The following is a 15,762-nucleotide window of genomic DNA, read 5'->3' as shown; positions in this document are numbered from 1 at the left end:
GCACTGGGTCCATCTGCCTTTGTGAAGAGCTTCATTTTAAACAAGGATAGGAAGTTTTAGTACTCATTTCACAGATGCTGTTGCCTCGTTTGGCTTTCATTTTGCGTAATTGCATTTCACCAATTTCCCCCCATCAGAAACCACATGATTTCTGAAGATTGCACCCTGTTCATCTTTGCAGTTTCTTGATAATAACAAAACTACGTTTTAGGACCTCATTTACGTCACTGGGTGTTCCTGGAAGGTTTGTGAACACTGGTACCAAGGAAAACAAAACTAACCTCAGTGCCCTGGGACTTTGTGTAGAATTGAAAGTGGGAATATTTGTGCTCCAGAAAAGAAACCTTTTTATCTGTTTCCCTTTCTAATGTTGTTTTTTTTTTGTCCTTGAAATTTCCCCTGGAGGGCTGGGGAGGGAGTAGGACAGAGGTAAATCAGCAAGGCTTGATGGAGTCAGTATTCCCAGAGGAGGAAAGCTGAACATCTCACTTGTGTACCCTGCCCTGCCTGAATGTGTCACTGGGGAATTCAGGTGCTGATGCTTCAAGGCAGGAGGAGAGGACTCAAACTGAACTCTCCTCTGCTTGTGTGAGCAAGCCAAACTGGGCATGGGTTTGCTTGAGGAGTAATAAAAGTGCAGAAGAGGAGAATTGCTGCTGAATGGATCCAGACCATTTCAGCTTATCCTAGACATAAGTTTTGCTTTGATTTTAATTCTTAATTTCTCCATTGCCCTACCTGAATGCAGTTACCAGGAGTTCATGGCAATTATAAGGAGCTATTGGGTTTCTGTGTGTCAAATAAATTATTTCAAATGCTCTTTGCCATCAGCTGACAGAGCAGTCAGGGTCTGATCATGGAGAAACTGTGTGAGCATGCAGAGAGCAGAGACTGCTGCACCAAATCTCTTACAGGGAGAGTGCAGCTAGAGATTACTTTGTTACAGCATATCAATATTCTGAATTTGTTAATTGTCACCACCAAAAAGTGCTGGAGCAGAGAGGGGAGCTTTCCAGGCAGGCTGAAGCTGAGTGAACTGCAAAATGAAATACAATCCTCTTGCTTCCCATAAGGGGGGTGGGTTTTTGGCAGCCTGTTTCACTCAGTTTGTGCATGCCTCTCTCAAATGCAGTTCAGCCACCCTGCCTGGCTCACAGGCAGCTGAGTTTGAGGGCAGAATGGAGGGACACACTGAAAATCAGGTCTCAGAAACTGATGGTGTAATGGGAAGCAAATTCCCCAGGAAAGCTGCAGGGATTTTCCTTTCTGAGCGTGGTTTCAGATGAGGAGAGAAGGGCTCAGCCTATGGAGTCACTCCATGGACTGGTGATCTCAAGTAGCAAGGCTTGGCCCAAAGGCTTGGAAATTTGGATGAGAGATTGCAGCTTAGATGTTTTCACCCTCAGAGCCTGGTAACAGCAGGGGCTGGAAAGCAGCATCTCCCTAGGGAAGTGTTATCACTGCTCTGCCTTCTGCACCCTGGATTTTCAAATTCCTGTCACAGCTGAGTTTGCTCAAGCCAAGGATGTCTCTTGGCATTTTTATGCTAACTCCCAGTCTTAATGAGAGCTCTGAAACACTTCTGGCCTAGCTGAAATGCTCCCTCAAAAGTGAGGCTTAGGCAGCCTTGCCTGTAGCTTTCAATTTTGGGGACACAAATGAGACTGAAGCCTGTTCTTCCTCCAGCTGGGTAAAGACGTGCATTTTGAGAAAAACCCTACTGGAGTTAAGAGAGTGGGCAGAAGTGGTTATATCCACCTCCAAGTAGGCTTTGTGTGAAAAATAACCACCAGACAAGAAAAGAAGAAGGTGCAGAGGAAATTGGCTGTGGTTTTAGCAGCCTGTGCTCTCTCAGCACCGGTGGAGCAGCACCGGGGAGCCCAAATGCCCCTGGATTAGTGTGAAGAGTGAGAGGGGTGGGAAGGTGAGGGAGCTTGGCTGAGGGCAAGCATGAGAAAAATTGCATCAGGACTACAATGCCAAGGATGCAAAAGTAAGACTTGAGCTGTGTTTCTAGAGAACAGCAGCCTGGAAGTGACTCAAATGGTCTGGGTGAATGAACTCTCTCCTGCTTTGTGTCACTGAGTTCCTTTCCCCCCTGCAGACACCGCTGAGACTTTGTTCTTGCAGAATAGTGTAAAATCCCCTTTGTGCTGTCAGGTTAACCCAAGAGGCTGTCCTGGCTGGGAATGGTGTTTCAGACTCAGCTGCAGCAATAATGGTGCTCTGGGGATCAGCAGGGTCCTGCTCTGATGATCTGTGTTTTATGGACTTGTTTCTGGCTGTCAGACCACAAGGTGAGGAAGTTGGGATTTCCTGTGTGTACCCATGTGCATACATAGAAATAAGTTTGGTGGAAGTTAGGAAAGTATGTTTAGGTGTATGATTTTCTTCTTCCCAAAACTTGCAGCTGACACTAGGTGAGGAAAAACTGTATTTGAAAGGTACCTTCCTCTGTCCCGCCTTGTCATGAAAAGGAGCAGTGTTTCTCATCACTTTTCAGGGATGATAAAGTGAGATAAATTTTATTACTATGTTTGTGTGTATGATTTGAATCCAGGATTACCTGGGGAGTACAAGTTGTCATTCCAAAGAAATACTGAGGAGTGAATACCTGAATACCTGTGTCCCATGTGGTCAGTGCACAGGGCAGCCCACTTTGCTGGATGCAGGATAAGAGCTCCAGCAGAGCCCCTGGAGATTCAGGCTGTGCAGGCACCTACAGCAATGGGGGCTGAGAAGAAAAGAGTGGAGGGATCACAGAATGGTTTGAGTTGGAAGGGACTTTAAACTCCAGCCAGTTCCAACCCCCTGCCATGGGCAGGGACACCTTCCACCAGACCAGGTTGTTCCAAGCCCCACCCAACCTGGCCTTGGGATAATTCACAGCTTCTCTGGGCATCCTGTGCCAGTGCCTCACTACCCCATGGCCAATAACTCCTTCCTTATATCTCATCTATATCTCTTATCTCAGTTCAAAACTGTTCCCCTTGTCCCTATCTGCCTGTGTAAAAAGTCCCTCTCCCTCCTTTTTACAAGCTTCCTTTTAATACTGCAAGTGGCCAAATGCAGATAGAAAAGAAAATTCCCTGGGACTTCATCCAGGGCTTACTAAGGGAGAGAAGGCAAAGTGAACTGCCCACCCTAAGGTGCCCCCCTGAGTGCCCAAACCCCCTTATTTTCAGAAAGGCTGAAATGCTCTGTGCTGAACCAGAATGGCCCCACCACTGTGGGCAAATTGAAAATGCCTTGATGAGGAGAGGAGGCAAAGGGATGGAGCTTTACAGCAGAAAGACTTAGAGGCAGATTTTTTAATGTAATCAAAGCAAACACTCTGCTGTGACAGTGGGGTGGAGGGGAAGGGGCTGTTCCAAACTGCTGACGAGGATGTCTGAATTCAGGAGAGGTGTGGATGAGCCCAGCTGCCTACTTGCTGCAGCTGCTCACCCCTGACATCAGCAGGAGGGTGAGGACCTTTGGAGAGCTTTATTCTGTTCATATTCTGCAGTTGTTTGGGGTTGAGCATCTCTGGACAGGGGGAGGTCAGAAGCAGCTGCCTCCTCCCTCAGCACATCACTCATTCCAACATCTCTGTGCTTTCTGCTGCCCTCATCCTCACCTTTTCCCTAAGTCCTGGGCAGTCACTTTGGCCCCTGTATAAACTCAGCCAAACCCCATTGTTGGTGCTTCCCAGCCCTCTCCTGAGCACCTCCAAGGAGTGAAAAGAGGTGGCCAGATGCTGATGGTGCCCTTGTGTCACCCTGCTCAAGTTGTGTCTCCCCTTTGCATTTGTATCGTGCAGATCTGGGCCAGGTTCTTCCTTTCCAAGTGACAGAAAAAGGCAGATAATCTGTTTCCCATTCAGTGCTGGAATAGACAGAATGAACTTGTTTCTGAATGAACCAGATGTATTTTTTAGGCAAAGTTCAAAAGGAAAAGGGTGATGGTGGACCCACTGAAATCAAAGAGGGAGCTGGATGAGCTCATTGCTTTATCCTCAGAGCTGAGGAGCCTACTAAAAAAGGCAGATAGATATTAAAAGGGCCCTCAAATGCCAATAAATTATTCTCCTTGGCATCTCTTCAGAGTTGGCAGTCTCCATAAATTCCCTTGCACAATTTGATTAAGCTTTGGCTTCCAGCATGAGGCTGATATTTAAATCTCCCTGTGAAGCTCCGTGCTGGATCTGTGTACACATTTTTCCTTTATTTTGTTTTTCAGAAATGCTTTCATCTTGCATTTCCTGGTTGGCTCCACAGCCACTGCTGCAGAAGCAGGGCTCTGGAGCCTGTTGTTCCCCAGCTGGGGAGGAGCTCTGCAGTTTTAAATGACCATTTCTGCCATAAACACACCGTGCTGCAGTGACAGGGCTGTGCCCCACCACAGGTTGCCTTCTTACCTCTTTTGCCTTGCACATCCATATCTGTAACCTGCTCTCCCTTACTCTTTCCCTCCTAATTTTTAAAAAGCAAACAGCTTTCCCCAGTGATTTTAATCTCTTCTGTGGATTGATCACACCTTTTTCTCAAGCACTCCTCTTCCCGACAGTGTCCAAACTCCTGAATAATTCACTTTGAAAGAAAACTGCAGATACCTGTATAGAGCTTGCAAGGCCAAATTGATCTTGAAACAATCATTAGGTCTTTTACCATTCCTTTTCCAACAGGCTGAAATTAGCTTCTCATTTAAGTCTGCTTTGTGCAAGCTCAGATTTCCTTCAGAAAAGGCTCCTAAAGCAGCCTGGTGTGACTCATCCTCCTGTTCCTGCCAGGGGTGGGGGAAGGTGAAGGTGTATTCATAGTGCCAACATTGTCTTCCCCATCTCTTTTCCTCCTTTCTCCCTGGTGCTCAGGAAGGAGCAATTCCCATGTCTGAGCCTAAGACTTGTGGCCCAGGCTCCTTCCTGAGCTCTGCCATATCTAAACTGATCTTCAAGACCCACAAAAGGGGTTTGGTAAAGTCCATTAAAATCCAGTTTTGGGGCAGATCCTAAGGATTCCTTTGAGAACCTGTGTCCAACCTGGATTTGGGAATGATTGCTGCTGCTCTGGCTGTGCAGCCCTGGCAGAAGGGGCCAGTCCATCTCACTGGGAGGTCTTCACACTGTGATAGAGGTAACAAAACTCTGCCTGACTGAACTGTCCAGGGCTTTAGGTCTTACTCATCCCTCCAGCTTTGAACTTTATGACATGCTGTGTCTTCTCAGGAACTTTAAAATTAAAAGAATTTAAATATTACCAGGACTACAAAAAAAAGCTCCTTTGAAGTATTTTTTTTTTCTTTATTGGACTTTACAGGTTTGTTCAGGGCACTTTAGTCCCCTTTGTACTTGACCCTATGTAAATAGACCACCCAGGGTTGTGTAACAGATTCCCAGTTCCTCTTGACAGGACTATCAGAAAAGGATTAATTGTTTTCCCCCGCAACCCAAGGGAGATCTTACTCCTGCTTAAAATGAGAGTGGGATCATGCTCCCAGTCTGTTAATAAGTGTGATGCTCATTTTGCCTTCATGTTTGTGCTGCTCTGATTGATGTATTGATTTAGTAATGGATCTGCATATCCCCATGCTGTACCTGTAGCCTGCCTGTGGTAATTGAAAACCAGCCGCAGGATTTGGGTATTGTCTGAGCAGCCCTGCAGCTGGTGACCCCTGTGGGGGTGAGTGCTCAGGTCTGAAAGCTCAGCTTTCTGGGGTGTCATCCTGACTAAAACCTTTGTCAAATATTCCATATAGCAAATGACTGAAATTAGTGTCTACTTATTATTACTGACTACAGAAGTAGCAAAAGCAGAAGTGTCAAAAATCAGTATTTATCCTCAGAAGCCAATGCACTTGATACTTGTGGCCTTTTTATTCTACATTAGTGTTGGTGAGTGGGGAGAGGCAATGAAACAGGTAGGTTTTAGCACAGTGAGGAAGTCTGTAGCTGTTCAGACAGCATTTCATTGTGGTAGTCAGCAAAGTCTCATCAGTTCACACCCCTGGCAGATCTGGAGCCAGATGTGTCTGTCCCACATGGGAGTTGCTCTGTCCACCTGGGTTTATTTTGCTAGTCAGCCCACCTTGGTTTATTTTGCTGTTCTCTTGCTCAGCACTGTTTGCAATCCAGTTAATCCTTCTTGTTCCCTCGAGCTCTGTCTGGGCGGCATCAAGCAGCCATTTCTGTACCAGGGGAAAGTGAGATCAAATTTATCTGCTTAATACCCACTGCACTGACATTTTGTCCTTCTTGCCTGGGGCTGGCACACTGGACATGTGACTTCTGTCATGCTTATTGTTACATTCTTCTGGCTTTTAGGGAGCTGGGCTGAAGGCTTATTTTTACCTCCCATCCCCTTTTTATCTGGAAAAGGAGATAACAGATATTTCACACTCTGTCTCCTCCTCCCCCCTCTCCTTTAAATGCTTTCAGGGCAGTCTTGTACGTCTGAACCCTGGCACTGTGCTTGCTGGACCTTCTCTGCACGGAAGGGTTTCACCTGCTCCCAGTTTGGGGTGGGCAGGGCTGCAGCAGGGGGGTGCCCACACCCTCTGGGGGCACATCCTGCCTCTGAATTGCACTGCTGGCACTCAGGGCTTGCAGCAATTGATCCCTCTGTGTGCGGGAGAGGAGCAGGAACACCACAGGGCTCTGATGCCTGCAGTCAGAGCAAATCCCCACATGAGACAGAGGTGGCTTTTGAGAGAGCCACAGTGAGTCCAGACCTGCTCTCAGCAGCACAGGGCTCAGGGAGGGTCAGGGCAGGAGGATTCCAGGTTCCAAGAGCCTGGCTCACAGTTGAGCTGCCCCAAGCACAAGGACTGCATGGGACGGCTCTCTGACCTCACCTTGCAGGGAAACTGTGCCTCCCTCCCCTCCTGTAACCCACTGGTGTGTCCATTTCCCTCTCACATGGGGAAATGAGGCACATTTGTGAGCATCACCTGGCATCACCTGGCAGGACTGGGATGGAGGCTGATGGGAGCTTTGCCCAGGAGAGCGAAAGACAATTCTGGCTCAAAATGAGCAGCTTTGTATTTAAAAAAAAATAAAAAATTCTTGGCTTCCAGTCATTAAAAATAATACAGGCATTAGCAGACAGAACCATAGAACCATCTTTCTTCTTTGTTTGAGGGCTAATGACACCCCAGACCGTGGGTTTGTTTGCCTTACATAATGGGCAGCCAAACTGTTTTCAGCAACTGCAGCATTCAGTGGAGAGATTCATGTAGGGAAGCCTTAATTAGAGTAATTGCTCTATTTATATAATGATTCCCTTTTGTCTCAGATCAAATGGATCTTTGAGAAATCTTATTTCCTTTCCAGTTAATTTCTGCCCTGTTAGTTTAGCTCATGAATCTTAATGAAGAGAAGCACCTCGGGTATCTCCTGATCTCCTGCTCTCCCTCATTACTGGGGGGGAGACTGTGGGGCATTAATCTCCTGTGCTGCTGCTGCTCTTTACTTTGGTACCAACAGGAGAGAAGCACCAACAGGCAAATTTTAAAACCATGAACAGGGAAGTCTTCCATTCCTTTAACAGTTTGACTTGGCTATTACAGTGTCACAATTTGAGCAGGGGCCTGTGAGGCATGATGTGTGATGTGGAGAGGTGACACTGAGGTGCTGCCACCCTCTCTGTGACAGGCTGCCCTTGGCAAAATAAAATTATGAATTTTGCTTGGTCTCTGTTCCATGCCTATATGATTGGGAATATCCTCCCTCTCTGCTGTGAGCTTGTGTTTGAAGGATGAGCTGCTGGGACACAGGATTTTTCTACAAGGTAAATACACCAGAGTCCTGGTGGGAATTGGTGTGTTTATAAGGTTCTTTTGTGCAAGAAATAATGATTTCTTTCTTGTCCAGATGGCTGACAGTGTGAAGGGACTGGCTGAGCAGAAAGTTGTATTTCTCTTCCTGAAATGCAGTGACAGAGCTGAGCCTTGTTAATGTTTTCCTAGAACGTGATGCAATTTCACGTAATCTGTGATATTACTCATGAAATTAATTGTCCTGATGCAAGTAACACATACATCAGTTGTGTAAAACCAATCAGGGATTCCAGTGTTGAGAAAGGAGACTTGCAATTCAAGGAAATAAATGCAAGGAAATGGCTGATTTGTGCAAACATCCCTGCAGTGACTCCCAGGCCACTCGACTGATTTACAGACTCAGCCTCTTGAGACAGAATCAGTGCAATGCTGATGTGGGCAGCACTGCAAGAGTCCACCACAGCCTTTCCCAGTGTCCTGGCAGTCCTGGAGCCCTTCCCAGCATGGTCTGAGCTGTGAGTGAAGGGGGGGACCAGCACAGATCCCCTCACCTGCTGCAGGCTGAGCTCCCAGGGCTGACACACATTTTCCCCAATGGTTGGCACAGCCATGGCAGCATTTTTTCCTTGTAACTTCACGGGCCCTCTGTGGACTAATCTCCAGCTTTTAATTTCTTGTCATGGCTTGCTGCGTTTTCTCTCAGTAAAGGTTTTCAAATGATCTCGTGAAGTCATGGTTTTGGCTCATGGCAGCTGCTGGTTTTGGCTGAGTGCTGCTGGGAGGGTGAGCTGAGGTCAGGGAGAGCCTTGCTCCAGTTTGCTGCTCAGCAGACTGGTGTAGCTCAAAGGATCCCAGTCTGAGGATGCTCCCAAGGGGCTCCTTACCCTGGGAATGGGGTAATTTCCCATGGCTGGATGTGGTCACAGAGCAAGGGCTTGACAGCCTGGTTCAGGTTTGAGCTTGATAGTGTTGGTATTGGTTTTGCTGGGAGGCATCTTGGATTTGGGTTTCTCTTTGCTCAGGAACCTCTCTGGTTTGCCTTGTTGTTACTGTTAATTTTTTTTTTCTTTGTGTTTCTTCTTTTCTTCATCTGTGCCAGAGGCTGAGGTTTGTGATGCATTCATTGTGGAGAAATAGGGATAATTAAGCATTAGGAGATTACATCATTTCACAAAAAATCTTTCTGCTGAACATCTCTCACCACCTGCACTGGAGAGTTGTCCTTGGAAGGACATTGAGGGTATCAAACCTGTGAAGCAAGTGTCGACCTCTGGCCTTCCCAGGAATGCCAGAACAGCAAACACTTTGTAAGACATTTTCCAGCTGTTCCTGAGTGCAGCCAAGGGGATCACAGGGAAGAGGAGCCACACTTCTGAAAAGCTTTCCCCTCTCAGCACTTCACCCCTCCTGCTGCACAAGAGCCTCTCACATGGTCAGAACAGGGGCATGGGCTGCAGGGTCTCATTTCAGAGATGGAGACTGAGCTTGTAATTAAGCTTACAGAAATCTTGAGCTGTTTGCTTTGCTGTTAGTGCCATCAGGCAGCAGAGGCAGCATGAGATGGTCTGCCAGATGCTGCCCTGCTGCAGCAGAGAAATGTCAGTGCTGCCTCAGGCAGGGAGGAAGCAAATTCATGGGCTTTGGAGCCTTTCAGAGGTCATTGGAGTATTTCAGGTTTTTCTGCCTACTGGGCAACACAAACTGAAAATTTATCATTTCTGTGTCAGTGCAGTAATTCCTGGTGAATTCAAATAGTGTTTGAGAGGCTTTATTATTCATTTTAGTGCAAGCAGGCTTCAAAATTTCATTCTGTCATTTTGTATACCTCTTAGAGCAAAGCAGGCAACTGTTCCAGTGCAGAACATCAGTGTGTGTCTGTTGTAGTCATCATTTGCACTCCTGCAAATGATAAAAGACTGTGATAGAGACTGGAGCCTCTTGCCAGAGAAAGACACTCCCTTCACCAGACTGATAGACCTGCCACCTCCAAAACTCACCAGGAGATTTTCTGTAAGGAGGAGCAGCCCTGGGCAGCCCCTGTGTGCAGAGGTGTGTGTGCCCCCACAGCCTGGCTGGCCTGGCATGGTGCTGCTCTGCCCAGGCTGCAGGGCTGTGTTCCACGTGCCCCATTGCCCAGAGCCCATCCAACCTGACCTTAAGTTCTCCCAGGGATGAGATTCTCTGGGTTACCTCTACCACATTTTTGCTGAAGCAGACCAGTGTGAGTGTGACTGCCATGGAAGGGGAGCCTCTTCACGTTGTGTTCATACTCTTGGTAGAGCTCATGGTCTGTAACTCACTTCCAAGGTGCTGCTAGCTTCCATTGGGTGCTTCCAGAACCTTGGAAACAGGCTTAGAGACTCCTCTCCAGAGTGGTTCATGATGCTGTGGGGTCACTGCAGCCCCTTGTGCTTCTCAGCCCTGTTTTTACAGAGCCACAGAGGCAGCAGCATTGACCGTAGCTCAGCTCGTTCCTGTTGGAGGCAAGGAATAATTCAGAGAGGGGTTTTGTGGAAACCTGGCATCAGTTTCAGGAGCCAACCAGGGAAATGTGCTCCAGCAGCAGATGAATTTGAATCCTTCACTCTTCTCCTGCCTCCTTTGTGGGGTGGATGGTGCCTAGCGTTACCCAGCTGAGGCTTCCCAGTCTCTGGGTCCAGTGGAAAAATCGAAGCTGGCCACTTGAATTTGAACAGTTTTGGTTTGAATGTTGTGTTCCCTTAAGGGATGGCCTTTGCCTAATCCTCATTGCCCTAACAAAAAGGGTGTTTTAAGCAGCCAGGAATGAATTTATGTTGGCTCTTCACTTGTTGCATTGGATTTCTTTGCTTGGTGCAGTTTTGGCATCACATGGAATACATCAAGCAGATAGGAGTATAAACATATTTTTATACCTCAGGACTCTGAACTGGTCTGGAAATGGGCATTTGGGTTCAGGTTTTGGTCTTATATGGTTGGGCATGAATGGGAACCCAAGCAAAGTTTGTTGCCAGTCCTTTTCAGAGTTTATTTACTTTCATGATTATTTTTTCCCTTTCCACATTTAACAGAAGGTTCCTGGTGTGATGGAGGTGGCGGTAGGGCAGGAGCCAGGAGACATGTGATGTATTCCCAGATATTTTCTCCAATTTTTTCTTGTCTTTTTGGAATGTTTCAGTCTACACCACTCCCAGCACCAGCAAGCTCTGCTCTTGTTTGAGCTTTCTAGGTGTTCCAGCAATGCAAATAAGAGTTGGTGAGGTGCAGATACCCATCTGTGGGGACAAAGAATGAATCTCTAGAGAAAGACAGGGCTGCTAGGAGGTTTCTGATCTGTTTTGCAAAACAAAGAAGCCAAGTCCAAGGCTTGCAAAGGCTTGTCTGAACCAGATCTCTCAGAGATTTTGGCTTGACCCATTTCTTGTTTGGAAACCAAGCTGTTTCTGGGGATATCACTATCCCACAGAAATGCTGGGGCAGTCTCTTGGGAAAGAAATTGTGTTGAAGTTCTGATGGTAGAAAGGGAGAAGAACAGGCTGGAAGGGTTGGGGAGACAGAAGTTCTGCCTGACCCTGGAAATGCTGCATCACCAGGGGCTGAAGAGTCCAGAGGAGCATGGGGAGAGCCCAGCTGCAGCAGCCACCTCAGCTTTGTCCCTGTCCTGGTCACTCCTCCTGCAAATCTGGGGGCACCTGGCAGCTCTTTCTACTCATGTTTTGGGTAGAATGCTGGAAAATGGTTCTGATCTGGAGGGTCCTCAAAGGGTTCAGGGGGTCAGAGTAGAGCTGAGGGTTTGTGCTGATGCCAGCAGAGTCTGAGGTCCTGCAAGGTGTCAGCTCAAGATGCCCCATCTCCTTCATCCCTGCAGCCCCCTCAGAATGGGGTGTTGGGGAGAATTATATAAATCAGGCAGTCATCTTTCTGCTCCCCACCTTCTCTCTAGATGGGGAATGACTAGACCCTTTATCCTCTTGTCCTAGGAGAGTTGGTACCTTGTGAGAGGCTCCTGCAGGCAGAATGAAGCTGGTCTCTCACCACACCTCCCCTTCTTTTCATCCCCCCATTGCTGAGATGCAGCAGACTTGGCCATTCCCAAAACAGTGACTGATTGTCTGCTTTGGCTGCCTCAGCTGTTTGCTAAACATAATGCTCTTTCATCTTGCAGGAAATCGTCTGGACACCTCCACCAGAGTGCAGCTTGCTTTATGCTGCTGTTTCAATAGGCAAATAAAAGCAGCTATTTTCCCAGTTTAAACATAACCTGATTTCTCCAGTGAATTGGAAATGCTTGAGGGAGGGGGAAAGATTGTTCATTACTGAATTTTCAAGAACTGTAATTCTAAATTAACAAGCCAACCAGCTCTTTTTCTTCCTGGAGAAAGGATTCTCCTCCTCCCCTTTAGGAATATCCACAGCACTCACACTTCATCATTTTCATCAGGACCTAAAGAGCACCCACCGGGGCCCTCTCACACCATCTGTGTGATGTATGCCTTTCCTCATTGCTCCCTGGCAAGTCAGGGCACTTTGGCTGAGGTTTGAGATTTCTTTTTGCTGCCAGCAGAATAAAAATGTTACAGAATGAAATCCTTTATTGGTGTTTCAGCAGCGAGAGAGGAGACGGTCACCTGTCTGCTCCCATCAGCTCAGGGTCAGAGGGCTCTAAAAGGCAGAGCCTTGCCCATTTTCCTCTGTTTCCTGAGATGACAGGAAGGAAAGCGTAGGCATCTGGCAGGGCTTCAGCAGGGAGAGCTTTAGGAACAAGGGACAGCTCAGGATTGAGTCCAGGCCAAAGCCTGGCTGGCTGCTGGGCGGCGTTTGAGAGCAAGCTGACAAACAGAAACAAATAATGACCAAACACACTGGGCAGTATTTGTAATACTGCAAATGATGCAACTCAACTTTCTTTCCTTACTGTGGTAATCAAGGATTTCACCAAAAGCACCAGGGAGAAACACACCCCGACCTCTTCCTCTGGGGAGCGAGTCGAGTTCCTCACACGCGGTTCCCTTACGAGGAACTTGAGCAGCAGCCGAGTTCAACAGGAAAGCTGAGGACAAACTTTTGTGTGGCTGCTGCTGGGTCGCTGTGCCGTGGCCGTGCCGGATGGGAGGGAACAAAGATCCCTTTGTGTTTTGCAGTTCATGACCAAGAACCCCACGCTGCGGCTGGGCAGCGCCGGGCTGGGCGGCGAGGGCGCGATCCTGCGGCACCCCTACTTCAAGGAGCTGGACTGGGAGCTGCTGAACCGGCGGCAGATGGAGCCCCCCTTCCGGCCCCGCATCGTACGTGGGGAGGGGGCTGGGGAGGGCAGCCCTCGGGGGGTTCCCTCTGTTTGGCTCTGTGAGACAGCAAGGAGTGAAGGAAGGGAGGTGAGGCCTCTGACGCTGCCTCGGTTGCTGGTTGGGCACCTGGTGAGCTGCCTCTTTTCTCTTCTATAATGGATTGTCAAAGGCAGCTCAGTGAAAAGGTGCAGATCTGTAAAAGCAGCTGCAGCAGGTTAGGCACTCAAGTACCCTTTGGCTTGCCCCAAAGATAAAACAGGGTAAGTAATCCTCATCCTGCTCACTCCACCGACCCCTCACAGCAGGGCTGTCTCTCCCCTGCCTCTCTGTGTTCAGCACAGTGCTCCCTGCCCAGGCCACTGTCAGTGAGAGCTTCAAATGGCAGAGAGGCTGCCCAGGACACAGTGCTGGCCCTGTCCCCAGTGGTGCCACACAGCCCTGAGGATGCTGCGTGAGAGAAGAGCACAGCACTTCATGGACAGCTCTCTGGGGTTGTCACTGTGGCTTCCTTGTCATTCAAATCATTGCCTGGGCTGGCTTGTCTCATGCTGTGGTCACTCTGCAAGCTCTCAGTGGCAGTGGGTTCAGGATCAGGCACCTGGGCAGGTGTGACAGCTCAAAAGCAGAATTTCAAGTTGCCCCTTAACCTGAATCAAAGGCTAAAGGAGCCTGTTCAGTCTGCCACAAGCTGGGCAGGATCTGGGAATGTTAGACTTCAATGTCAATAAATGTTATTGACCTCAGTGTCAATAAAATATCTTGCTAAGGGTGCAGGAAAATCACATGCCTCATGAAAATGTGCCACAAACCCAGTTTGTGTGTGTGCATTCTAAGCAGCCCCACTCTGTGGCACACAGCAAGGAATCCAGCACCTGGAGCCCAGCCATTTGTCTTCCCACAACCCAGTAATTCAGAATTGTGTGAGTTTAATGGCTGGCACTGAGAGAAGTGCCCTCTACCCTCTCCCCAAAACCCAGCTGAGACACTCTGCAGATGAGGAGGGGCTGTGGAGTCAGCCAGTTGGGAACACAGCTGATAACTGTGCTGCCACTTGAGGGGAGGGGCTGATTTATGTGCCCTGGAAGCCCCCAGAGTTGCTGTCAGTTAAATTTGAGAGAGGTTCCCTGTCAGAACCTTCAGAGGCTTGAAAAGGTTTTGCTCTGTGAGAGGCAAGCCCAGAAAAAGCTCTCAGTCAGCTCAGCCTGGGTTATGGAAGTGATGGTTCAATGCACTCAGATACAGAGCAAGGATCAAGCAGACCATACATACTTCTGACGTGTCTTTTCTTTGTGTTCTTCATTTGACAGAAATCCAAAGATGACGTGAGCAACTTTGATCCAGATTTTATAAAAGAGGAGCCCATCCTGACCCCCATTGAAGAAGGGATCCTTGCAATGATAAACCAGGATGAATTTAGACACTTTTCATTCACCAACCCAGACCTGGTGGAATAGCTGTGGCTCTGGAGAAAGGCTGATGAGAGGACTGGGACGAAATTAAATGAAAACCAAGTTTACCAGTAATTTCATTCTCAAGGAGTAGCAGTGCACTGACTGGCGCGATACAGCAGCACCACTGTCAGTGTTACCTTAATGTGAAATTGAAACCTTCCTGTGTTTGTAGGGCTTCTGCAGCTCTTGGATCAAATATTGACAGGGGTGGAACAAACCTGATACTGTAAATAGCTGATGCAGACAGAGCATTGGATGCTGAGCTGGCTGGCTCAGCCTGAATGTCACCAGTGGATTCCAGGAGTCGGCTTGAGCATGGAACAAGTGTCTTGCAGCCCTGAGCCAAACAGACTTGTGACACTGCTGATTGTTTGCAAGACTCTTCAGAGGAGTCCCAGCACTGTCCAGCGTTTTGGAGATGTCATCCAACATCCCATGGCCTGACTGAACCAGACGTTCCCACTGACTTTACCTGTTTCCTGCAGTATTTATTTCTTTCCGAAGCACAAATGGCTCCTTTTGACACTGTTTGGGTTCCCATGTGAAATATTTCATTGTGCTGAATAGCAGAAGGAAAAAAAAAAACAACAAATGCCCTGTGCCCCACAAAGATTCTTCCAAATCAAAGGGAAGTCATGTGCTTGTAGTGTTTTACTCTTTGTGCGTGTTGAAAAGTTTTAGTGTTTGCATTCTGTGAAATGCCTTTTTACATCATGCATCCTCAATGCTCCTTTCTTTGCCTCCCAGCTGTTTTCAACTATAATATAACTTGTTTTACTGTTTATTTAGGCCCTTTCTATTTAATTATGTTACACAGAGCCCCTTTTGTGGGTTTAGTGCCTCATTAAAATTTTGATCCAAAGTGGTAGCACTTAAATTATTTGTAGCGCTATTGCGATGGGAGCCGCAGAGCTGGCAAGCTGCTTGAAGGCAGAGTTGTCAACCAACAGGTAACACAAAAGGACAGCTTTTCTACCATCAGAGTGATAAACCTTATCTAAAGATACACAGTGACTTGGTTTGCTTTGGATTTAAGAGCTCATTACTCACAGGGCACTTCTTATCTGTTGCATCCTCAAGCTTCTGCCACAGGCAGTCTGAGATGATTTTTCAGTGCAGATTTTGGAACCCAGATGCTCTGGGAGGTGGTTCTGTGCTTTTCCTGTTCTCCTTGAAGCTGGATGATTTTTCTGAAGCTCTTTGGCACACCTTTGCACTCCTTGCTGGGCTTGAAGCTGTGTGACAGGTTTATAGCCTCTTCCTTGGGCAGATACGAATTTCTGGAGAAGGAG

The 15,762-nt window shown here is 47.7% G+C and overlaps 1 protein-coding gene across 1 annotated transcript in view; it reads left to right on the top strand.

Moving 5' to 3' along the window:
• The window catches only part of PRKCH (protein kinase C eta), a 113,178-nt gene extending 98,116 nt beyond the window's left edge, over window positions 1-15,062 (top strand). The window contains exons 13-14 of the mRNA XM_054286683.1: window positions 12,876-13,019; window positions 14,327-15,062. Coding sequence (XP_054142658.1) covers window positions 12,876-13,019; window positions 14,327-14,473 — 291 coding nt within the window. The 3' untranslated portion in view covers window positions 14,474-15,062. The remainder of the gene's footprint in view (window positions 1-12,875; window positions 13,020-14,326) is intronic.
• Window positions 15,063-15,762: the final 700 nt, after the last annotated feature.

The sequence above is a fragment of the Melozone crissalis genome, unplaced genomic scaffold, assembly GCF_028551555.1.
Source record: "Melozone crissalis strain CALT ecotype California unplaced genomic scaffold, PUWL_Pcris_2 ptg000056l_1, whole genome shotgun sequence".
In the NCBI taxonomy this organism is placed as follows: Eukaryota; Metazoa; Chordata; class Aves; order Passeriformes; family Passerellidae; genus Melozone; species Melozone crissalis.
The sequence above is the reverse complement of the archived record's forward strand: the minus strand, read 5'-3'. Positions and strand labels throughout refer to the sequence as shown.